Source organism: Ruditapes philippinarum, unplaced genomic scaffold (genome assembly GCF_026571515.1).
Source record: "Ruditapes philippinarum isolate M1 unplaced genomic scaffold, ASM2657151v2 ctg1637_1_1_1_1, whole genome shotgun sequence".
In the NCBI taxonomy this organism is placed as follows: Eukaryota; Metazoa; Mollusca; class Bivalvia; order Venerida; family Veneridae; genus Ruditapes; species Ruditapes philippinarum.
Genome location: NW_026864156.1, coordinates 209,531 through 235,358, shown reverse-complemented (window position 1 = coordinate 235,358; position 25,828 = coordinate 209,531). Strand labels below are relative to the sequence as shown.

Genomic DNA, 25,828 nt, shown 5'->3' with positions numbered 1-25,828 from the left:
TTCGACATTCTTGTTATTTTACATGTTATATTAATATTTCAGTTTATGGTGCAATGTCAACTGTCTAAATTAAAGTTAACAAAGATCATTACTGTACTGCCATTCTTCCTGGTTGTAAACAGCTCAACCAAGCCTCTCAGATACATGGAGGAAAACAAGGCAACAGATCTATGGTTTGATCTGGCTGTCGGACAGGTATATATAAACTCCTGGTTCATAAAGTACTTAAGTTGGAGAGTAAATCATAAATTTAAGGATGATAAGAGGAAAAAAGTTAAACTTGTAGTAAAGACAGGAATTGTATATGCACTGTATGTAGTAAATCTGTCACCTAAAGCCAGTTATAAACTTTTTATTGTTAAATGGCATCATTAAATATAAAAAAAAAACAAAGTTTAATGTAATAATAATTATTTTGATAGATGATGTTTTCTGAAATTAGACATTATACAATGAAATTTTGACTGTGAAGTCACTCTTGAACAAGTGGTTAAGGTCTTTAAATAATTTTACCTGAATGGTACATGTGTGTCTTTAAGTCTTGCCGTGGATGTTGATCATATCCACGTGTTGAAGTAATACAGCAAGATTATTAAAGGTTTCATGGTTCTTCTCCAGTACTATATTATTCCCGAAATATTGAACAGAGTGACACTTTCTGTCTTCCTCTACCATTTGACAGAAAGATAAAGATTTAACGGGATTTAGAAATTCATTAAAGGTGAAGATGCTAGTACTTATAAGTATATATAGAAGTTTTAAAGTAATAGATTTTTACAATTACAGATAGAGTAGATATATATTTATACACCTTTCCTTGATGTAAAACTTTATAGTTTTACCTATTATAAAAGCATAGAAAAATAAAGTTGTTGTATTTGCTATATGTTATAGTGTTCACCATTTTGGCCAGTGACAGAAAGTTACAGTATGTTTGTAAAATATGAGCGGAGTAACGTGGTATCACAACATTTCCCGTTTAAATCTTTCAATAATACAGTACTACGTATGGAAAATGGAGTGAGTATATTAGCTAATTAACATTTCAATGATATACATACATGCATGAATGATTTCATAAGAACATTTTTTGGAGAAGAAAGTTATAAGAAAAAAAAGATGAATATATGAAACTAATATATTATAAATGAGATTAAGAATGAGTTTTGAAGAGAAAGAATTAAATTTGTGATAAATCTGAAACAATGAGCTTATAATTTATAATGAAAAAATTGCATAATTTTTATAGTAGAATATATATTATTTTGTTGCGTATTACAACCACCTGTTATTATTGATATTTAACAGTCAAAACAAGGAAGTCAGATGTATCAGATTTGTATTTTACCCGTTTCTATTGATGTGTTATCATGAAGGAAATTATTGTAATAGTGTTTAAGGGTCAGCTATACCAGCTTTATTAGAGGGTCATATATGGGCTGCCTTACTATACAGAAAGAAATATTGTCAATTTAGTTAGAAATAAGTTTTGCTATTGCCTATTTTTCTGAGTTTGTAGAATGTAGATATAATTTTGCATATGATAATTTCAGACAGCATTATGTGTGAGTGTAACAGGGGGTACACAGAACCCTATCACTATACAGTTTACAGATTATGATGTTGGTGATGCCCCTGTTAGAGTCGACAATTTCTGTGATGATGTTTTTATTAAGATACATCAAAGGTAAGTCTTGTCAAATGTTTAAAGAGTCATTTAAATAGTTGGTACACAAGGTTATCTGGTCGAGGTACAGTTTGTACAATAGTTAGTACATGTACATGTGAACATTGTGGTTTTACTCTCAGGGATACAGTTTGAATTGATATCTAAAAGTTCAAGTGCTAGCATTGTAATTGTGTATTTAAATTGAACAGAAGTCTGTACTTGAAATGTAATTGTTTATGGTGATTAAGTGGGAAAACTAAATGGAAGATGAAATGTTAATGTATATTTTTTACCTCTAACAGGTAATTAGCTGATTTGTTCAGTAAGCATTTTGTTTATAGATAAAACTAAATAGTTAGTTACTGTAGAAATTTCTTCAGGGTAAGTAAAATGGTCTCTCTTTTGTAGTTACATATTTTTGTAGTTACATGTTGATGTAAATTGATTATAATTATAGAAATCAGAGTCAGACGACAATTCTGTCATCAAACCAGTCTGTGTTATATACATGGGATGATCCAACAGCAGACCGTACCCTCATGTGGAACATTTATGGTAGAAATAAACCAAACTTTCCAGCTTCACTACTAAAGGTATACCTTATCATATACTTGTACTATATCTGACATCTAGGTCATCACTTCTTTCAGTCAATATTCTTAGATTAAACTTTTCATTTCTGTACTTCATACATGTGAACTTTTTCGGATAATCAACAGGGAGATTTTTCTTCAAAAAGAGGGAGATTTTATAATTTGCAATAAACAAAGAAGGAAGTTCTGACACCAAAAAGAGGGAAATTTCTTTAATTTGTGAAAATACCCCTTATTTTAAGAAAAAATCTTTGAAAATATGGCTGCAGAAAGTGGGAGTCTCAAGCTAAAAGTGGGAGAGTTCACATGTATGGTACTTTTTTGTTAATTTGAAAGAAATTTCATATATTGACCTACTGCTAATGATTCCTTTTAATTTTTCTAAGTATTGGCCAGAATTTTACAATGTTATGGTCATTTTACAATAAAGCAAAGAAGAAGCTTTAGGTAGAATAGTTTTATCATTTATTTGTTATAACATGAGTTGATATATTGTAGGATGGTTATGATCAAGTGAATCTCAAGTTAAAATCTCTGAAATCTTCGGGAACTGTTGATTATGTAGATGCTCCTGATCAGACTGACAGCAGTCCTGAGGGTAGGTTTATAATTCCATGTTTCCATGGTTACCATGTTGTGACATATCAGTCATTTACTAAATATTTATCTGTATTCCTTTGACAACATAATATAATGAATTGTCAAGTTTCAAAGTAATTAAATTTTATTATATGTGTTTCTTTGTGTGGAAAATACTTCTGACCTTTGCCAAATTGAATTTTTTTTTAATAAGCTATGGAACTTATATTTGTATATCACTTTCATGATGTTTATGGAAATCAAAAAACTTTTAATGATTTAATTGTTGGTATTTCACTATCTCCTCATAACAGGCATTTGAGCATCTATAATTGGCTTATCAGCAAGGAGATGAGTGATATTGTATATCAGAAATTTTTCTATTATAAATGTTCTAGATGATACAGATGAGGCTGATGGTCTGATGGGAAGAATTGATGAATCTCTAATTGGTAAAACACGTAGTGATAAACTCGTGATATTCTGGGTATCATACCTGGACCATCAACAACGCGTGTTACTCTTCACACAAGATGAACGCGTTGCTAAAGGGGCTAGGAAGGTAATGTACACACTTTTTTTCTTGTTGTTGCCAGTTTCAATTATATTTTATGTTGATATTGTAAACTATATGCTGACACTTGTCAAAGTTTGTATATTTTATGTGATCTTTTATTTACATTGACATTATTTGTGAGTCACAGTGATGTATATTGAGGCTATTGTTGTCATGGTAACAAATCTGTGGTAAAGCTTTGCTGCTGTCAATATTTTCATGTTATTTACATGCTGTGTTGAATATTGTTGTCAAGATTTTATAATATAGTATAAACAAAGTGTGTATTCTCAGTAGAGATGGGGTGTAAAAACATTTAGGTTATAATTCAATACCTGGATACAGATGTTACTTTACCTGATACAAGTGTTAGTCCCAGCCCAGCATGTATCTAGGGCTATATAAAAATGTTCTCATTACTTAGTTTGAAAGGAATTATTTTGTAATATTTAATATCAAAAGCAACTTGAGAAATTGGATTTTAAAGTATGCTATAACAGCAGTTGTTCTGTACAGAAATAACTTATTAAGAAAGTAGGTTTAGATACTTGCCCCTTACTGCTGTGAGTTTGGATCCCGACAAGGACTTAGGATTCTTTCATGTGAGGAAGCTATCCCACTAGCCTACAAAACGTTGGTGGTTCTTCTACTCAGGTGCTTTAAAGTGGTGCAACTTAAAACCCAACCAAAAAAGGTTGAGACAAAGGGTCTCCCACAGGTCTCTACTTTGTGACAATGTGCCTTGCTATGGTCCTTGCATGACACATATTACTTTTATTATTTGTGTAAAAAATCAGTATTAATATTTGTTGCATCATATTTACTAGACCTTTGAGCCTTAACCTTCAGTCTGCATCAAAATTTACTCCTTTGAACAGTGTATACTTAGATCACTGTTCATGGTTGGCACTGTCCACTATCCAGTCAGTATATTTTATTTATTTTTTCTTCTGAAAACTGTTTTGTCCAGATTGAAAGATGGATGAGTCAATTTAAGATATTTGCATGATAAGGGTATTTAATAAGTTCATAGTCCCAAGGTCACTTTGAGGTCAGAGGTATATAATGTTTTATAACATGCTGAGAGTATCTAGTTAGTTTGAAATATCTTTTATTTGCCCGAAAAATCTGTATAAAAAGTGAATATTTTTTAACTGAACTAACATCACATTTATAGTGACATATAGATATAGCTACTGTGTGTGAAATTTGCATGAGTTACAGTTATAAGCTATTATACTTTAGTTCTGTTTTGTGACTGTAATGCATGAAACATTAGTTCATGGCTGCTCTATGAAACATTAGTTCATGGCTGCTCTGTGAAACATCAGTTCATGGCTGCTGTATGAAACATCAGTTCATAGCTGCTCTATGAACATTAGTTCATGGCTGCTCTGTGAAACATTAGTTCATGGCTGCTCTTTGAAACATTTGTTCATGACTGCTCTATGAAACATTTGTTCATGGCTGCTCTATGAAACATTTGTTCATGACTGCTCTATGAAACATTTGTTCATGGCTGCTCTATGTAATATCAGTTCAGGGCTGCTCTATGAATATTAGTTCATGGCTGCTCTATGAAACATTTGTTCATGGCTGCTCTATGAAATTTTTGTCCACGGCTGCTCTATGAAACATTTGTTCATGGCTGCTCTATGAAACATTTGTTCATGGCTGCTCTATGAAACATTAGTTCATGGCTGCTCTATTTAACATGCATGGCTTTATGTCTCAGCAAAATGCTTTTAATTCTTTACCATTATGAACTAGGTATAAACTCTTTTTATTACATACATAACTGATAAAGAATTTATATACAATTTTTAAAAAAAGACACTGTATAATAGGTCTTATGACAGTTGCCAAAATTAAGCTGTAAACTATTTATTAATAGAAATTAAAATTTTGTGTCTTCAAAAGATGCAGAATTCAATACCTTAATTAGCTCACCAGAACACTTTGTGCTCAGGTTGAGCTATTTTGATCACACTTTGTCTGTTGTCTGTCTATTTGACTGTCTGAGCAACTAGATTATGTTGAAGGGCCGCAAAAACAGAAACAATGAATACATTCCTAAACAATAGAATAAGGGACTTTTTAGGGGGAGGATGAAATAGCTTTTTCAAGTAGGGAAAACTTTGAAAATGTTCTTGGAAAAAACTGTTTGTTTATTATTTTTAGCTCGACTTTTCTATGAAAAGGGGAGCTATCCTACTCGCCCCGGCGTCGGCGTCGGCGTTAGCGTTGGCGTCACACCTTGGTTAAGTTTTTCGTACCACCCCACTTTATTTCAGAAGTATTACAAGTATGGCTTTGAAACTTACCATACTTGTTCACCATCATAACCTCCATCTACAGACAAGAGTACATAACTCTGTCAAGGTTTTTGACAGAATTATGGCCCTTTTTTGACTTAGAAAGTGTATTGAGCTTGGTTAAGTTTTTTGTACCACCTCACTTTATTTCAAAAACCATTGGAGGTATTGCTTTGAAACTGACCATACTTGTTTACCATCACGACCTTCATCAACAGACAAGAGGACATAACTCTGTCAAGGTTTTTGACAGAATTATGCCCCTTTTTGACTTAGAAAATACATTGAATATGGGTAAAATCCACTTATTGCCTTAACCCTTTGAGATATTGCTTTGAAACTTTTTAATGCTATTTCACATCATTACCCCCATCTGTACGCAAGAGAAGGTAACTCTGTCAAGGATTTGTTTTAAAAATTAAGGCCTTTTATCGACTTAGAATCTTGGTTAAGTTTTAGTACCAGTCCACTTTTTGACTGAACTGTTTGAGATATTAATTTGAAAGTTGGAATACTTGTTTACAATCATGATTCCCAAACATGTCCAGGAGAAGGTAATTCTGTCAAAGATTTTATTTGAATTATGGCCCTTTTGACTTAAACATTTCAAACTTTGCTGCAGTGTTCAAGGGTATCACACAATTCAGTAAAATAATTCTTCACTAAATATCTTAATGCTCATGGCCATTGTTCACTTTAAAAATACAGAGATTCTTGTATTGCCTTTTACTGCAAAAACTTTTTTTATTGGCAAGCAATAAAAAAGTCGAGCGCGCTGTCTTACGGACAGCTCTTGTTTGTCCATCTTGTTTACTTCATGGGAACTGGAGGTTTGTGGTCTTGAACAATTTGTCTCTCAGTGTTGCTTAAATAAATAAAGTTGACCGTTTTATAGAGAACAGTTAAAAATTACAGACCTTTTAATGACTTCCTCTGATCAATTAATAGTTTGATCGTCTGAAAATTAGCCATTCAGTAAGCAGTGTACTTATTCTGGTGAGCGATGCTAGGCCATCATGATTGTCTAGTTCATTAAGTTTCTACTAATTTTAGTATAATTTTGGGAAGTATATTGGTGTATTTAAAGTTGTAGTATTTTTGGTTTCTATGGTATTCTGGTATATATAAATATTGTATGATTTATTTTTGGCTGCATACCTACCTATAGGCACATGTACAGGGGATAGATATACCACATGAACGAGGGGTCATCAAGGTAAACAAATCAACACTTTATTCACTACTGTCTACTACCACTTAGTACCTTAATACATGTGTAGTGGATAACTCATTTAGTGGATAACTCATTTAGTGGATAACTTATTTAGTGGCAAACTCATGTAGTGGCTAACTCATTGGATAAATCATTTATTGGCTAACTCATTTATTGGATAACTCATTTAGTGGCTAACTCATTTAGTTAAAAAAATTACATTTTATCCATAGCTTTTATTTTATTCTTCCTTAAATACAAATATATCATTTAAATTGTTAGAAATTATTTAAACATAAATTTAATTTTTTATGAAAAATGTAAATCCAAAATTGAGGTTTTGTTAGAAATCTTAATTAAAAACTTGTCTAGTTAAAAGATAAGTAAGAATAGAAAAAAATTGGTAATGTAACAAAACTGATGTTAAAATGTATCCTATTTTATCTGTGATTATAAAACTTAATACCTACTTATTCTTTTATCCATCAAATTGAAATATTTCTTATATTATTTTCCTTGCAACAATATACATATTTATATATTAAAATTTTATTCTTCTGTGATTCACCTATTTTGTTTTTACTGTGTAAATACTGCTATTTATAAACTTAATTTTCCTCAGGTACAGAACAAACTGATATTGTATGAGTATTAATCCCGCCGTTACCACATTTGAAGATAGTCAAACCTTTTTATAAAGCCTGGTTATAGCTCACATCAGTGGTTTAATGTATATGCTAAGGTGTTCTGTTTGGACTGTCGTGATTTTTAATTAAGTCTGTTACCCCTATGCACGATGATTGCGTTTTCACCATCGTACCATCGTGATTTCATCATCGTACCATCCTTAGTCACCATCATACCATCGCGCCATTGTGTTTTCACCATCATACCATAGCGTTTGCACCATCATGCCATCGCGTTTTCACCTTCGTACCATCGCGTTTGCACCATCGTGTCATCATGTTTTCATCATCGTCACAGCGCGTTTTCACCATCGACAGTAGGATGGTAAAAGAGCGATGGTATGATGGTGCAAACGCGATGGCACGATGGTGAAAATGCGATAGTACGATTGTGAAAACAGGATGGCACGATGATGAAAACACGATGACATGGTGGTGCGATGGTACGATGGTGAAAACGCGATGGTACGATGGTCAAATCGCGATGTTACGATGGTAAAAACGCGATGTAACATCGCGTTTTCACCATCGCACTATCACACCATCGCGATTTTACCATGGTACCATCGCGTTTTCATCATCGTACCATCGTGTTTTCACCATCGTGCCATCGCGTTTTCACCATCGTACCATCGTGCATCGGGGGTACAGACTAAATAAAAAGTCATGATTGTACAAACGGAACACCGTAATATGCTTTATACACAAGTACCCAAAATGCAGCTCAAATGTCAAGGTCACACATAATACTCAAATATCAAACATTGTTCAAAACAGTTTGTTTAGTCAATACCTTTGTCATTTGACACGGAATTTTTGAATAATTAATCTTGTAACAGTATTACAAAACAGTTTGTTTAGTCAATACCTTTGTCAATTGACACGGAATTTTTGAATAATTAATCTTGTAACAGTATTATGATGAAGAATTGCAGATTTTTTATTCTTTTAAAATCTGGCTTATTCACTAAGTCAGGCATCTATTTTAACAAGTTATCAAGACAATGTTTAGGAAAGAATTGTCTTACATTCTAAAAGCTAAGCAAATTATACAGCTTGCTACTATATTATTTTGTTCTGTACAACAACTCTGCAGCTTTTTTATGTCAGATTACCAGTGCTTGTGTGCTGTTTTGTTTCCTCTGTATATTGTATTTTGTTGTCATGTCTACATCAGTCTGTTTTACCTTACCCCAACATGACCCAAAAATATGTTTACCATGTCACAACACTTGTTATCTTACCCCAACACACTCCAATAATATGTTGTACTGTGTCTCAACATTAATACCCACACAACATATTGTACTTTAACCCAACACACATTTGTTATATTTATCCCGACAACACATACACACAACAGCTTATTTTCAATCTAATGCTTTAAACCAATCAACATGTTGTGTGGTTTATCCCAACATGCTTATCAACAAGACATGTTATTGTGTTTATCCCAGCTCACATATCAACACAACATTTTATCATTTTAACCCAACACATATACCCTGCCCACACAACATGTTACACTTCTACCTTTTACAGCTACCCATTTAAAATTATAATGCCTTAATTGACTAATTCCTGTACAAATTATATATAATAAGTTAACTCTGATTTTCTGTTTTACCCAAACATGATTTTGAAGTGATACAGTAGAATGCACAACATTGATAAAACCACTAGTTTTCTTTTGTAATCCCTGAATGCTTAAGCTAAGTGTATTATTTTAGCAGAATTATTCCTTAATTAGTTTTACTAATTAAAATTTTTTAAAGTGGCTGTGAATTGAGTTAATAAGTCAGTAAATCATTATGATTTATTGTTTTGTATTTTATTTTATAGATGAATGAAGCAGAGCAGGCAAGTTCGGTATTATTTGTCTCCCTTGATGGTATCTGTGTGTCAATGATCAACAAACAATATGAAGAGGTGGCGCTGCTATCATTGTCTAGTATCCCAGCAACCTGGGAGGTAGAGGTGAACAATCGTTGGAAAATGTTGAATGTAGAACTACAGACCTGGTTAGAGGATCAGTGGAAGAACAGACAGACTCATGCCAGCCTACAGGAACAGTTTGAGGTATAATGTTTGCTCTAAAATATTTGAATAGTATTAAAATTTTCACAGCTCCAGTTAAATAATAAGTTATATCCTGACAAAATCATTTCAGTTTTTGATAGATCATTACAATCTTCTAGTATTAGATCATTTTTATGTTGCTTGCTTCAAAGTATTCATTCCATAAGGCTTTTATGTGGCTATTTTCCTTTATGTGGCTAAAAAGAACAATAGAGAGAAAACAGATGTCACAGTGTTTGCACCATATCCAGAGATCTTGGTTATGACCAAGAAAATATTTTTGATGACATTGTGTATATTACAGGCTGATCTTGGTAAGATGCAGATGTTAAAACCTTACATGGGTGCCCTGAGGAGAAGTTACAGCCCGGGGCTCTGGTTTAATTACCGGGCTTCACAACATCATGTTTCACTGCATGCTAAGATACAGAAAGTTCAGGTTTGTGTTTATGTCCAAGTTGATGCCTTCAGAATTATATGTACAATGGTGTATTTTATCTTTCTGATACAATACATACATTATAATTTCTGTTTACCTTACATTGTAAATTATTATCTCAAAAAGGAATCAAAGAGGAATAATTTACCTAAGCTTTCCTAGGTAGAAACATTAAATTAATGATATACAATGTACTTGCTACCAGTGACAATATTGTTTCATTGTTTGACACATTTAAATATTTAAATATTCCTGTCAGAATAATTTTCAAAAGAAATTAAATAATTAATTCATGTTCTCCAGTTTTTTAAAACAGGAAATTATGCTTTGTTTAGCCCACAGATTATATGTCTAATAATTCTTCATAATTTTTTATATCAATGATTATGTATATTACAGTTAGATAACCAGTTACCAGATGCATATTTCCCTACGGTGTTACATCCGTGTCCTACACCAGTATATATAGTGAGGAAGAAAGGACAGAAACCATTTATAGAGTTTGGTATGATGAGGAGAACAGTACCAGAAAATAATGTTGACACTTTCAGGTTAGTCTCATGTATTAGATACTTACTTATCTTGCTTGAATCAAAAGTGATAAGGCTTTACCACCAATATAGAGCCAGGCCAGCCTTCTTATCAGTGAAGTCTTAACCAGGCTCTATACTTGTTTGCTCAGTTCTTGATATTTTGATATTGAAACCCCAGACTGTCAAAAAACAGGGCAAAACCATTACATAAATTCAGTAAGTGAAGGGTTCGTTTTATTTAGAGCCTGCTTGTGGAGAGCTCAACATAGTTGTCACTGTGCAGGTTCAGTGTATGTATGTGCATCTGTCTGTCTGTACAAACACAGAAGTACTTGTGTGACTAGAAGAACAATAGTAACAGTACATTTCCTTTGATTGTATTCATTTTGTTTTTACTTGTGTGTCTTTTTTAGCTCACCTGTAACAAAGTGACAGGGTGAGCTTTTGTGATCGCTTTTCGTCCGGTGTCCGTCCGTCCGTCCGCACTCGCAGGAGAGTAATTATGTGGCTAGAGGGACAATAGGTAACTGTTCTTTCTCTTTGATGTCATTCATTCCGTAATGCTTTTATGTGGCTATTTTCTTCTGTGTGGCTAAAAAGAACAATAGAGAGAACAATAGAGTAGCCACATAATTACTGTCCTGTCAGAACGTCCGTCCGTCCGTAAACTTTTACTTTAAATGACATCTCCTCATAAACCACTAAGCCAATTTCATCCAAACTTCACAGGAATGTTCCTTTGGTGGTCACCTTTGAAAATTGTTCAAAGAATTTAATTCCATGCAGAACTCTGGTTGCCATGGCAACAGAAAGAAAAAACTTTAAATATCTTCTTTTAAAAAACCCTAAAAGCTAGAGCTTAGATATTTGGCATGAAACATCTTCTAATGAGTGTCTACCAAGTTTGTTCAAATAAAAGCCCTGGGGTCAAAATTGGCCCCGCCCCAGGGGGTCTTTGATTTTCCCTATATGCATATAGTAAAAACTTAAAAAATCTTCTTTTAAAGAACCCATAGAGCTAGAGCTAAGATATTTAATTTGAAACATCTTCTAATGAGTGACTACCAAGTTTGTTCAAATAAAAGCCCTGGGGTCAAAATTGTCCCCGCCCCGGGGGTCATTGATTTTTCTTATATGCATATAGTAAAAACTTAAAAAATCTTCTTTGAAAAAACCCAAATAGCTAGAGTTTAGATATTAGGCATGAAACATCTTCTAGTGAGTGTCTACCAAGTTTGTTCAAATAAAAGCCCTTGGGTCAAAATTGGCCCCGCCCCAGGGGGTCTTTGATTTTCCCTATATGCATATAGTAAAAACTTTAAAAATCTTCTTTTAAAGAACCCAAAGAGCTAGAGCTAAGATATTTAACATGAAACATCTTCTAATGAGTGTCTACCAAGTTTGTTCAAATAAAAGCCCTGGGGTCAAAATTGGCCCCGCCCCAGGGGGTCATTGATTTTCCCTATATGCATATAGTAAAAACTTAAAAAATCTTCTGTTAAAGAACTCAAAGAGCTAGAGCTAAGATATTTAGCATGAAACATGTTCTAATTAGTGTCTACCAAGTTTGTTCAAATCAAAGCCCTGGGGTCAAAATTGGCCCCGCCCCGGGGGTCATTGATTTTCCTTATATGTATATAGCAAAAACTTAAAAAATCTTCTTTGAAAAACCAAAATAGCTAGAGTTTAGATATTAAGCATGAAACATCTTCTAGTGAGTGTCTACAAAGTTTGTTCAAATAAAAGCCCTGGAGTCAAAATTGGCTCCGCACCGGGTGTTATTGATTTTCCTTATATTTGTATAGCAAAAACTTAAAAATCTTCTTTGAAAAAACCCAAATAGCTAGAGTTATGATATTAAGCATGAAACATCTTCTAGTAATTGTCTACAAAGTTTGTTCAAATAAAAGCCCTGGGGTCAAAATTGGCTCCGCCCCAGGGGTTTCATTGGTTTTAACTATATGTGTATAGTAAGAACTTAAAAAATCTTTTAAAAAAACCCAATGAGCTAGAGCTTAGATGTTTAGCATGAAACATCTTCTTATGGGTGTCTACCAAGTTTGTTCAAATAAAAGTGGTATATCTTGGTTTTCATTATATGTGTGTCGTAAAAACTTAACATAACATCGTGAAACATCTTCTAATGGTTGTCTTCCAAGTTTGTTCAAATAAAAGCCCTGGGGTTTAAACTGGCCCGCTCCGGGTGCCTTTATACAGGTGAGCAACCTCAGGGCCATCATGGCCCTCTTGTTTAGGTCTTGTGTGACTTAAAATGACTAAAAAGATAAAAAGAAAAGTCACATAAGTACCATTCCATAGGTACATCCATCTGTCCTTCCGGATTATGCTTGTCCGGGTTGTAAGTAAGTCATTAGTAAGCAGAGTTTCTAATAACAAATGTTCACAATAATGAAACAGTGTGTCATGCACAAGAACTTTGTGGCTAGGTCAAAGGTCAAGATCATAGTTCAAGGTCAAATGCAAAGAAATGGTCTCAAGCAGCTTGTCACCACCATAACTCTATCACTTGCTTGTCGAAATTCAATTTACCTGGCACAAATGTTCAACATTATGTGATGGTGGGTTGATTGCAAAAATTGTGTGGCTAGGTCAAAGGTCAAGGTCTTACTTTAAGTGTTATAAACCATACATCAAAGTTATCTTCATGAATAACAACAATACATGTTTATTATTTGATATTACTTAAAAGAAATCTATGAATCGAGACTCAGTGATAATTTACTATTATGATATAATGTTTACAGATATATGAAGTTATTGGTGCAGGAATTTAACATCAAGATAGAGAAAGGGAGATGATTTACTAGTATGATATAATATTTACAGATATATGAAATTATTGGTGCAGGTATTTAACATTAAGATAGAAAAGGGGAGATATTTTACTATTATGATATAATATTTACAGATATATGAAGCTATTGGTACAGGGATTTAACATCAAGATAGACAAGGGGAGATAATTTACTATTATGATATAATATTTACAGATATATGAAGCTATTGGTACAGGAATTTAACATCAAGATAGACAAGGGGAGAAAATTTACTATTATGATATAATATTTACAGATATATGAAGTTATTGGTACAGGGATTTAACATCAAGATAGACAAAGGGAGATAATTTACTATTATGATATAATATTTACAGATATATGAAGTTATTGGTACAGGAATTTAACATCAAGATAGACAAAGGGAGATAATTTACTATTATGATATAATATTTACAGATATATGAAGTTATTGGTACAGGGATTTAACATCAAGATAGACAAGGGGAGATAATTTACTATTATGATATAATATTTACAGATATATGAAGTTATTGGTGCAGGAATTTAACATCAAGATAGACAAGGGGAGATAATTTACTATTATGATATAATATTTACAGATATATGAAGTTACTGGTACAGGAATTTAACATCAAGATAGACAAGGGGAGATAATTAACTATTATGATATAATATTTACAGATATATGAAGTTATTGGTGCAGGAATTTAACATCAAGGTAGACAAGGGGAGATAATTGACTATTATGATATAATATTTACAGATATATGAAGTTATTGGTGCAGGAATTTAGCATCAAGATAGACAAGGGGAGATAATAAACTATTATGATATAATATTTACAGATATATGAAGTTACTGGTGCAGGAATTTAACATCAAGATAGACAAGGGTTTTATGATGTCATTGTATGATGTATTTGCACATCTGATGGCTGATGAGGAATCAGAGGTATATCTTCTATTTTAATGAAAGACATTTTAATGTTTACCTGTTTACATATAAGTGGCAATAAAAACTAGCTGATAAGTCACTATCAAAATTCCCTGTTTAGATATTATTGGTGATAAGATATCTGTTTGAATATTAATGTGGCAATAAGAATTTTCGTTGTAGTATGAGTGGCAAGGAGAACTTTCATTTTCATATAAGTGGCAATAAGAACTACCTGTTTTAATATTAGTTTCATTAAGAACTATGTGTTTCAATATTAGTATGGCAATAAGAACTTCATGTTTGTATATTAGTATGGCAATAAGAACTTCATGTTTGTATATTAGTATGGCAATAAGAACTTCATGTTTGTATATTAGTATGGCAATAAGAACTTCATGTTTGTATATTAGTATGGCAATAAGAACTTCATGTTTGTATATTAGTATGGCAATAAGAACTTCATGTTTGTATATTAGTATGGCAATAAGAACTTCATGTTTGTATATTAGTATGGCAATAAGAACTTCATGTTTGTATATTAGTATGGCAATAAGAACTTCATGTTTGTATATTAGTATGGCAATAAGAACAGTCTGTTTGAATATTAGTGGTAGAAGAAATACCTGTTTGAAAAATAGTGGCAATAAAAATTTCATATTTGAATTTTTTATTCCCTCTGGTTTTTCCAGTGTTGTAAATCTGAATAGTGCACATTTAACTTGTTAGATTTTAAGATGATTACATGATAATTGTTTGCTAATTGTAACTAGAGTAATTCTAAGTTCATCATTTTGATAAAAATAAACATGAACAATTACAATTTGAAATAATTGTAACATGTGTATATTTCAGAGCTCTAAAGTACAATCAGATCTGATATTAACACAGAAATCTCTAATGGAGGTTGCCGCGGTGATGATTCATGATAGACCAAATAGAATCTTCTTTGAATATCTTAGACTTTCTCCACTAAAGGTAAACTCACAATATTTGTTTAGTAAACATGCTATATACAGAAATGTTGATGTATATGATTTATGCATTATGGTGTATGTTGCATTTATTTCAAGATATTTTATATTACCTTTTTCAACCTTACATTCTCTTTCTTGAGATTTGTACATGACTTTAAAGGTTTAGATATGACACGCAATATATTTTTAACTTAAACTGTATGAAGGCTTTCATTACTGTAACATACTGTCATGGGTTTTGGAAGAAAAACTTGTCTTTCAGGTCTTAATTTAATGTCACTTTGTTGGAAGATGTTAGAATTACTCTTAACTATTTCTTTTCACTTTCTTTCTTTACATTCAAGTTATTTAAGTTTCTTTAACCTATTTTCATGTATCAAATATGTTTTAGAATACTATTGCATATTGTCTGTCAATTTAATATTGTTTGTTTTTTTAACCAGATGCATATAAGTTTCTCACTGAATGGAACAGCACACCTGTCCCAGGAGAACAAACCATCACTAGTGTCAGATATTGTAGATTTCTTCCTCAGTTCTGTTGGTGCTACATTCACTGAGATGAAAGATGTAGAATTAAAGTAAGTCTTCATAGTTCATCCTCCTGAATTTCTTACATGGACTTGACCAGCTTATATTATTTGGACTGTCTCAATATCAATTTTAGGGATATCAAGATTACAATTTAAAGTAAATTAATTGTCAACAGGTGGTCAGACAGCACAGGTGTACAAACTGGCCTGACTCTATACTGGTGACAAAGGTTAATCACTTTCAGCAAGTTGAAGCTCTATCTTTACATTTGTTTTAAACTATGTCATTTTAAAAGGAGTATATTATCAACTGAAGAGTATGATTCAAGATGAGGTATCACTCATGGTGTTTATTTTATAGCAAGAGATCCATCTTCATTTGTGTGTAAGCACACACAATACTGTTAGTTCTGTAGGTGAATGTACTTAGAAAAAGAAGAAATGATGTTGATATTCACTGACTGCAAGCAACAATTATGACTTGTTTGTATCTCTAGTATGAAAGTAGACTGTTCTCAACATTATGTACTCTTACATGTACCCATTTTACTGCTAGTTAACTTCATTATTTTAGATATCAAAATTTCAGAATCACTCTATTAAATGTTCTGATTACAAAGCTGGTTTATCATGCAAATAAAGCATGGGAAGGGGATTTATTAAGATGTGTTGAAACAGTTTCCTGTTTGTATACACTTTGTTAAGGTCATGACATTGATTGTTTTTAGCTCACCTGTCACAAAGTGACAGGGTGAGCTTTTGTGATCGCTTTTCGTCCGGCGTCCGTCCATCGTCCGTCCGTCGTCCGTCCGTCATCCGTCCGTAAACTTTTGCTTTAAATGACATCTCCTCATAAACCACTGAGCCAATTTCATCCAAACTTCACAGGAATGTTCCTTTGGTGGTCACCTTTAAAAATTGTTCAAAGAATTTAATTCCATGCAGAACTCTGGTTGCCATGGCAACCGAAAGAAAAATCTTAAATATCTTCTTTTAAACAACCCTAAGAGCTAGAGCTTAGATATTTGGCATGAAACATCTTCTAATGAGTGTCTACCAAGTTTGTTCAAATAAAAGCCCTGGGGTCAAAATTGGCCCCGCCCCAGGGGGTCATTGATTTTCCCTATATGCATAAAGTGAAAACTTAAAAAATCTTCTTTTAAAGAACCCAAAGAGCTAGAGCTAAGATATTTGGCATGAAACATCTTCTAGTGAGTGTGTACCAAGTTTGTTCAAATAAAAGCCCTGGGGTCAAAATTGGCCCTGCCCCAGGGGGTCATAGATTTTCCCTATATGCATTTAGTAAAAACTTAAAAAATCTTCTTTTAAAGAACCCAAAGAGCTAGAGCTAAGATATTTAGCATGAAACATCTTCTTTATAAGTGTCTACCAAGTTTGTTCAAATAAAAGCCCTGAGGTCAAAATTGGCCCTGCCCCAGGGGGTCATAGATTTTCCCTATATGCATATAGTAAAAACTTAAAAAATCTTCTTTTAAAGAACCAATAGAGCTAGAGCTAAGATATTTGGCATGAAACATCTTCTAGTGAGTGTCTATCAAGTTTGTTCAAATAAAAGCCCTGGGGTCAAAATTGGCCCCGCCCCGGGGGGTCATTGATTTTCTCTATATGCATATAGTAAAAACTTAAAAAATCTTCTTTTAAAGAACCGTAAGAGCTAGAGCTTAGATATTTGGCATGAAACATCTTCTAGTGAATGTCTACCAAGTTTGTTCATTTAAAAGCCCTGGGGTCAAAATTGGCCCCGCCCCAGGGGGTCATTGATTTTCCCTATATGCATATAGTAAAAACTTAAAAAATCTTCTTTTAAAGAACCCAAAGAGCTAGAGTTTAGATATTAAGCATGAAACATCTTTAAGTAAATATCTACAAAGTTTGTTCAAATAAAAGCCCGGGGGTCAAAACTGGCCCTGCCCCAGGGGTGTCATTGTGTATAGTGTATAGTAAAAACTTAAAAAATCTTCTTTTAAAAAACCCAATGAGCTAGGACTTTAGTTTTTTTAGTAAAAATTAAAAAATCTTCTTTTAAAGAACCGTAAGAGCTAGAGCTTAGATATTTAGCATGAAACATCTTCTTATGGGTGTCTACCAAGTCTGTTCAAATAAACAAATAAAAGCCCTTTGGGTAAAAATTGGCCGGGGGGGAGGGCTATATACAGGTGAGCGACCTCAGGGCCATCATGGCCCTCTTGTTTAGTTTTATTTAATTATGTATCCACAAGCCCCATTACAATAAAACAATACATGATTTATGTTTGAATAAGTAAATTATAACTTAACATAGCCCTGGTATTTTATTTTAGAATGGCCTACTATTAGGTAATTATAGCTAACCATTGCCCTGGTATTTTATTTTAGAATGACCTTCTATGAGGTAATTATAGCTAACCATTGCCCTGGTATTTTTTTTTAGAACGGCCTACTATGAGGTAATTATAGCTGAACATTGGCCTGGTATTTTATTTTAGAATGACCTTCTATGAGGTAATTATAGCTAACCATTGCCCTGGTATTTTATTTTAGAATGACCTTCTATGAGGTAATTATAGCTGAACATTGCCCTGGTATTTTATTTTAGAATGGCCTACTATGAGGTAATTATAGCTAAACATTGCCCTGGTATTTTATTTTATAATGGCCTACTATGAGGTAATTATAGCTAAACATTGCCCTGGTATTTTATTGTAGAATGGCCTACTATGAGGTAATTATAGCTAAACATTGCCCTGGTATTTTATTTTATAATGGCCTACTATGAGGTAATTATAGCTAAACATTGCCCTGGTATTTTATTGTAGAATGGCCTACTATGAGGTAATTATAGCTAAACATTGCCCTGGTATTTTATTGTAGAATGGCCTACTATGAAGTAAAGGGTAAATCATTGTCATGGAAACAGTTAAGTGATCAGATACAGTCACACTACACTCACCAGGCCGTACAACAAGCGTATGTCCTCATTCTAGGACTAGATTTCTGGGTTTAACCCTGGGTCGGGTTTAAAAGTTTTAAAACACAAGGTTTTGGGGGGCCCTATTTTTAAAACCATTTTTTGGAAAGCCCATGCTTTTTTTCTTTTAATTATATTCCCCAAATTTTGGGATGTAAGAAACTAAAGTTTTAACTGACCAAACAAAGATCTGGGTCAAATTTTTTAACATAAAAATACTTACACTACTAATGATTTTTTAAGTAATGGGTTTATACAGAATTCATTATCCTGATGAAGATCATTGTTTAATTGAAACCAGTAGATGAATAAGGTAGCTAAAACCTAATCTGATGTTCTTGATGTGTTGTTCTACATCCCTTCCTTGTTTACTTAGAATTTATCTAATATTCGATTGGGTAGGAAGCTTACAGCTTATAGACAATTGATCTTAAAGTCCCCCAAAAGATATTACAAAATTTATATAGACAGTAAGAAATTTGAAGAAGGCAAATTTATTAAATAAGTTGTCATATTTACCTTGTGTTTGGTTATAGGATTCAGTACAAGGATCAGATGAGTTTGCTGATAGTTTGGTACGAGGTGTACACAGCATGCTGGGTAATACAGTAGGTATGTGGTAAATGTGGTGTATTTATTTTTAGAAATGATGTTAGTGATATATATATATAGACCCTTCTTAATATTACCTCATACATATTCATAGATTTCTCAGAACGAGGTTAACAGGGCAAGCTTCGGTATCTGCTCTATGTAAACATATCACGAATATATGGCCGAAAGATTTTTCAACAGTGTCAGAGATCTTGATAATGTTCTGTTTGCTACATACTTGTTGAGAACTATATTTAATATTACAAAAATCTCTTCTGGAGATAAATAAATCAACAAAGGGTTTAATTTACACTATATACACTATATACAAGACCTGATAAGTGAATTAAAGTTTATGATAATTCCAAGTAATTTCTAATATTCTTTGTCAGTATAAATATCAGGTAAATTTGTTGCAACTTAAATAGACATTATCTGCGTTATCAGTATTTTATTGCTAACCTAAACACATGTTGGTCAAGAGTGTCTAATAATAGATGTAAACAGTTGGATGCTGAATTCTGTACCATACTTCCCCTAAATTTAGCTTTTGAAATAAAAAAGTTTAAAAAAGTTTTATTCACTTTGTATTTAAAGTAAAAAATTCTGGATGACTCTCTAGAAACTGGTAAATTTTACAGACAGCCTTATCAAATCAAAATAATATTTTGTTTAAACATGACACCCCCGTCTTATACATTTCAATGGATTTTCAGTATCATAACACATGTTATTGTTTACAGCAATGTAAAAATACATTTCATGCTAAGTAAGGAACATAAAACTTATATATTGTCAGCTATGTAATTAATTACAGTATACAAAATATTGAGTATATAAAGAAATACAATCATTTAATTGCAAATATCAGTCAAATCTTAAGACGAAGTTGAAGTATCATTAGATTATTGCACTGTCCAGTTGGTCCGAATTGATTATGTGGTCATATTGTTGGAACCCTCTACTGGCTGGTATATAACAAATCATTGGGGAACATGGCACTTCCAAAGGATGTTGCCTGGACTTACCAACCCCAAATATTCCATGTACTTAGGGGACTGAACATTCGCAGAAAACCTGTGCAATACCTTGCAGTTGGAGGGTATTAGGAAAGGGATCATCGAGTTTTAGCACTTCTTTTAATATTCCAAGAAATATTCTCTCAACAATATAATGCAATAAGAGGACAAAATATTAAATGTAATTAACGTGTTGACATATTCCCTGCAGCTGTACCATATATGTAACAAAGCACAATGTTAAAAACAAAGTAATGCGATGCTTTCTTTTTAAGTTTTTATTTAAATTCAAGGCGCAAAAGACTGAACAAATGGCCCTTTAAAATATGCTAAATAACATTTCGTCAGTCAAGCTGATTGTTTTGCTTGCATCATGATAAACGGTCCTAATGTTTTTGCTGATGTGTTATAACATTGAAAACTGTAATGAATATATAGTAAATTTTGCTGGAAATCCTGTATAACATTACAAGATGTACAACTGTATTGATTTAGATTCTGAAGCAATTATGTTTTAAATGTTATCATTATAAGTGTGATATATTAAATGAAATTTATTAACAAAACATATAGTTATGTTTATAATTTAATGAAACATTTAAAACAATGAGAAGTCAGAGTAATTAAATTGTAAGTAGTAATACATCTTAAGTAGCTTGGTTTAAAAAGAAAAGAACAATGATATTTTACCTTGAAATGTTCTTTCATCAATCTTATTTTCACAATCCTTTCCTTTATTAAACTCACATCCTTAGGTATTTTATGAAAATTAACGGTATAATCATATCTAGAATTGGAATAACAGAGTGAAATAAAAATGAGATTTCCCCAGTAAGTTTAACACACTAGGGCTTATCAGGTCAGACATTATTTTTTTACATTCATGCCCTGTTAGCCTCTCTCTGGTGATGGAATGTAAAGTATGCATATAATTTGAGAAAGGCCTATATTAACACTAAAAAAATTTGAGAACTCATGTGCAAAGAAACCAAGTCACACAAGTTTAGACTGTATTGGGACTTGCATGTATTTTGTACAATACAAAAGTTTGCACTATTGTTTTTAACTCTAATTAAAGTATACGATATCAAAGACACTTGAGTGTGGATTAAACTTGTGACCCCCTTCCAAACTGATTACATACTGTTAATATACTGTTAAAGCAAAATGATTATCTTTTTAATTAATCTAAACATAAACTTTAATTAAACCAAACCATAAAAAACTAATTTTTAAATTGGGTTTTTTAAAAAAAAAACCCCAACAAAGTAAAAAACACAAAAGAAAAATTTTAAATGGGAATGTTTTTCCCCCATTTTTAAATTCCAAATTTTCCATAGGTAGAAACCTTACATTTAAAAAATGTGATTATACCCATTACAAAAAATAAAAATAATTTCATGTATAAAAAAATAAAACCCCAAAATGATTAAACTATTTTATATTATAAAATTGAAATGTTGAGAAATATTGATGAAAGAAAATGCGTATTTTCATTTTATATATTTTCACTGTATAAATTTATTTTTCACTGCAGTGAAACATATTTTCAGTATACAATGTATTTGTTTTCACTGGTGTCTTGCCAGACTACATACGGACTAAACACAGGATTTATTTTCATCTTGATATGAGAATTATCATATTTCATACCAATGGATGAAAATAAATCCTGTGTTTTATAGAACATAATAATTTTTTGAATAATCTCTATATATTTTCAGGAGGAGCTGCAGGATCTGTTGCTAGGATAACAGGATCACTAGGGAGTGCTCTAGCTGCCATGTCACTAGATAAAAACTATAAAATAGTATGTAAATGTATATACTTATTATATAAATGTATATACTCATCTTATAAATGTATATACTTATCTTATAAATGTATATACTCATCTTATAAATGTATATACTTATCTTATAAATGTATATACTCATCTTATAAATGTATATACTCATCTTATAAATGTATATACTCATCTTATAAATGTGTATACTCATCTTATAAATGTATATACTCATCTTATAAATGTATATACTCATCTTATAAATGTATATACTTATCTTATAAATGTATATACTCATCTTATAAATGTATATACTCATTATATAAATGTATATACTTATCTTATAAATGTATATACTTATCTTATAAATGTATATACTCATCTTATAAATGTATATACTCATTATATAAATGTATATACTCATTATATAAATGTATATACTCATTATATAAATGTATATACTCATTATATAAATGTATATACTCATTATATAAATGTATAAACTCATTATATAAATGTATATACTCATTATATAAATGTATATACTTATCTTATAAATGTATATACTTATCTTATAAATGTATATACTCATCTTATAAATGTATATACTCATTATATAAATGTATATACTCATTATATAAATGTATATACTCATTATATAAATGGATATACTCATCTTATAAATGGATATACTCATCTTATAAATGTATATACTTATCTTATAAATGTTTATACTCATCTTATAAATGTATATACTTATCTTATAAATGTATATACTCATCTTATAAATGTATATACTCATCTTATAAATGTATATACTCATCTTATAAATGTATATACTCATCTTATAAATGTGTATACTCATCTTATAAATGTGTATACTCATCTTATAAATGTATATACTCATCTTATAAATGTATATACTCATCTTATAAATGTATATACTCATCTTATAAATGTATATACTCATCTTATAAATGTATATACTCATCTTATAAATGTGTATACTCATCTTATAAATGTATATACTCATCTAATAAATGTATATACTCATTATATAAATTGATGATTTTGAGCACTAACATACATGTATATTTATTAAAAGATGTATACAGGGCTTGTTTTATGGATTGTTTCAACCACTATTTTAGGAATGATAGGTATTATAGAAGAAAGTGTTACAATGATTTATTAATGATTGATCTGTATACTGTCATTATATTTAATCACACATCTTTTGCCGTGTTTTCTAATTGGTAAAAATGGTGTTGCACAGCTGTGCAAATATTTTGATGTGACATCATTTCCGTTATACAAACATAGCGTAAACACTCACTAAATGTTAGCGTTATTCTATAGGCGTGTCAATGAAAAGTAAATATTTTTCACTTTAAACAGGCTTTAATTTGAGTATATGATAAATAGAATATTGTATTTGTGTAGGTTCATTACTGAATTTATTGAACTCATTCAGTAAAATAATATGCTCGCCAGAGGCTTGCATAATATAATTTATTCAACTTTATTGATTAATTTAAACAAATGTGTTCTAAACGGTTCTGTTGCTATGACTGGTGTAAGTTGAATAGTTGTCGTCTGTCACTATATTCGGATTTCGATTATTTGAATCCAGCGATTATTCAAAGTAAATTTTCAGTCCCCATCAATTTAAATAATCGAGGTTGGACTGTATATTAGTTATGTTGTATTTTTTAACTATAATCATGCTTATTATAGAAAAGAAGAGCAACAATGCAGCAAAGACCTGCTAACCTGCCCCTCAGTCTAGCCCTTGCTGGGAGAGGATTTGTAATGGGTGTGTGCCTAGGTCTATCTGGTGTTGTACTAGATCCTATAAGAGGTAAATACTACTATGTTTACCCACAAAATGAATTATTATCTGTGCAACATCTTTTGTAAATATTTTTTAAACCTTCAAAGTCCAGTATAGTATAGAGAGTATTATGCCTTTGAATACTGTAGATTTTTCATTTTCAATTGCAAAACCAAGTTTTTTCTTTGAGTGACTATTAAGCTTTTTCAAATGATTGAGGTAGAAAGAAAATCTAGGTGTAAAGATGATTTAGGCGGAACAAAAATGATTCAGGTGAAAAGAAAAGTTTGCCCTGGCACAAAATCAGGAAACACTTGAACTGTTATTTCACTGAAGTGCTGCAAGCTGATGCTGAACTTTAAGAAACTGCAAGAGATGTTAATTATCTGTTCATTGTTTCACATTCAACATAAAAAAGATGTGTTAATATTGCTCAAGTTTTCTGAATATTTAATTGATTTATTAATATGTGTATATAATAGGTGCTCAGGAAGAGGGTGTGGAAGGGTTTTTCAAGGGTGTAGGTAAAGGCATTATGGGATTGTTGACAAAACCTACAGGGGGCGTGTTTGACATGGTCAGCATGGCATTTGATGGTTTACAAAGGTATGTGCATATGTTTTGATATATGATTCTATATATTTACATATTTGACTCTATATATGTACATATTTATTGATATATGACTCTTTATACAATTCCTAAAATTCTGTTTCTATAATTATGCTACAAAATTTTGTGTTTGCAAAACATATGTCTCCCTTCAATAGGTGTTTTTTCACCTAAAATACAAATATTTCTAATATAATATTTTTTAAGAAAACTACATATAGTAAAAAGGTGAATGGCAGGTGAAATGGTAATAAAAATGTTTTTTCACATTGACGAATTTATCAGATGAACTTATTCAATGTTTTAATTTAAGACATAAACATACAAGAAAACAAGTTTAGGGGGAATAAAGTGATATCACTGAATTATGAATACATTGATTTTTATTTTGTCATCAACAGAGCTTCAGATCTTGAGAGTGGTGTAGTACATAGAATGAGGAAACCTAGATTTATTAACCCTTACTTGGTAAAGTATTTTGTTACATTATTACTGACTTAACAACCGTTCAGTTTTGTGGTAAATTGGTTTGTAATTTTTTATAAAAAGAAAGATTACTGACAAGATCTAGTGTCTGTTGGTTTAGATTCCACCAGTTCTCTACATTTCATGTAGTCTTTTTAATCTTTTAAAGTTAATTCTAAAAAGTAAAATTTTAAAGACATACTGATAACTGTTAAAATTTATTAGAATTACTAGAATTGTCTTATGATATTTTACAATATCTATCCAGATTTCTTGGAACTATAGTTGTGAATATTTGGGTATGTGTTTTGGTAATAATGTAGCCAGTATTATATAGCATCATTATATGTATAATTACATAAAATATATATAAACAGGGTTTGAGACCATATTCTGTGCTACAAGCAGTGGGAGCAAACTTGTTACTGAATGTGAACAAGGGACAGTATGCCAAGAGTGACATGTACTGGGCTCACGCCCCACTCAGCCCGGCTGACAGAGCAGATGTTTTACTTATTACTACTAGGTAAGTGTGCTCTCACTCTATTGTTCAATGTTGATGAACTTTGTTCATAGATTATTTATACAGGAAAATTGTTTATTAGAAAGTCGATCGCGAATAAA

The 25,828-nt window shown here is 31.7% G+C and overlaps 1 protein-coding gene across 1 annotated transcript in view; it reads left to right on the top strand.

The window, feature by feature from the left end:
* LOC132724635 (intermembrane lipid transfer protein VPS13C-like) overlaps positions 1–25,828 on the top strand; it is a gene marked incomplete at its 5' end in the record, with an annotated part of 117,375 nt that overhangs the window by 85,103 nt on the left and 6,444 nt on the right. Inside the window, 20 exon segments of the mRNA XM_060709571.1 lie at positions 43–195; positions 895–1,020; positions 1,554–1,687; positions 2,127–2,262; positions 2,761–2,860; positions 3,240–3,403; positions 6,881–6,928; positions 9,454–9,690; positions 9,995–10,129; positions 10,529–10,680; positions 14,330–14,435; positions 15,273–15,395; positions 15,838–15,974; positions 18,798–18,924; positions 19,431–19,506; positions 22,232–22,317; positions 24,031–24,154; positions 24,610–24,733; positions 25,141–25,207; positions 25,582–25,730. Coding sequence (XP_060565554.1) covers positions 43–195; positions 895–1,020; positions 1,554–1,687; positions 2,127–2,262; positions 2,761–2,860; positions 3,240–3,403; positions 6,881–6,928; positions 9,454–9,690; positions 9,995–10,129; positions 10,529–10,680; positions 14,330–14,435; positions 15,273–15,395; positions 15,838–15,974; positions 18,798–18,924; positions 19,431–19,506; positions 22,232–22,317; positions 24,031–24,154; positions 24,610–24,733; positions 25,141–25,207; positions 25,582–25,730 — 2,504 coding nt within the window.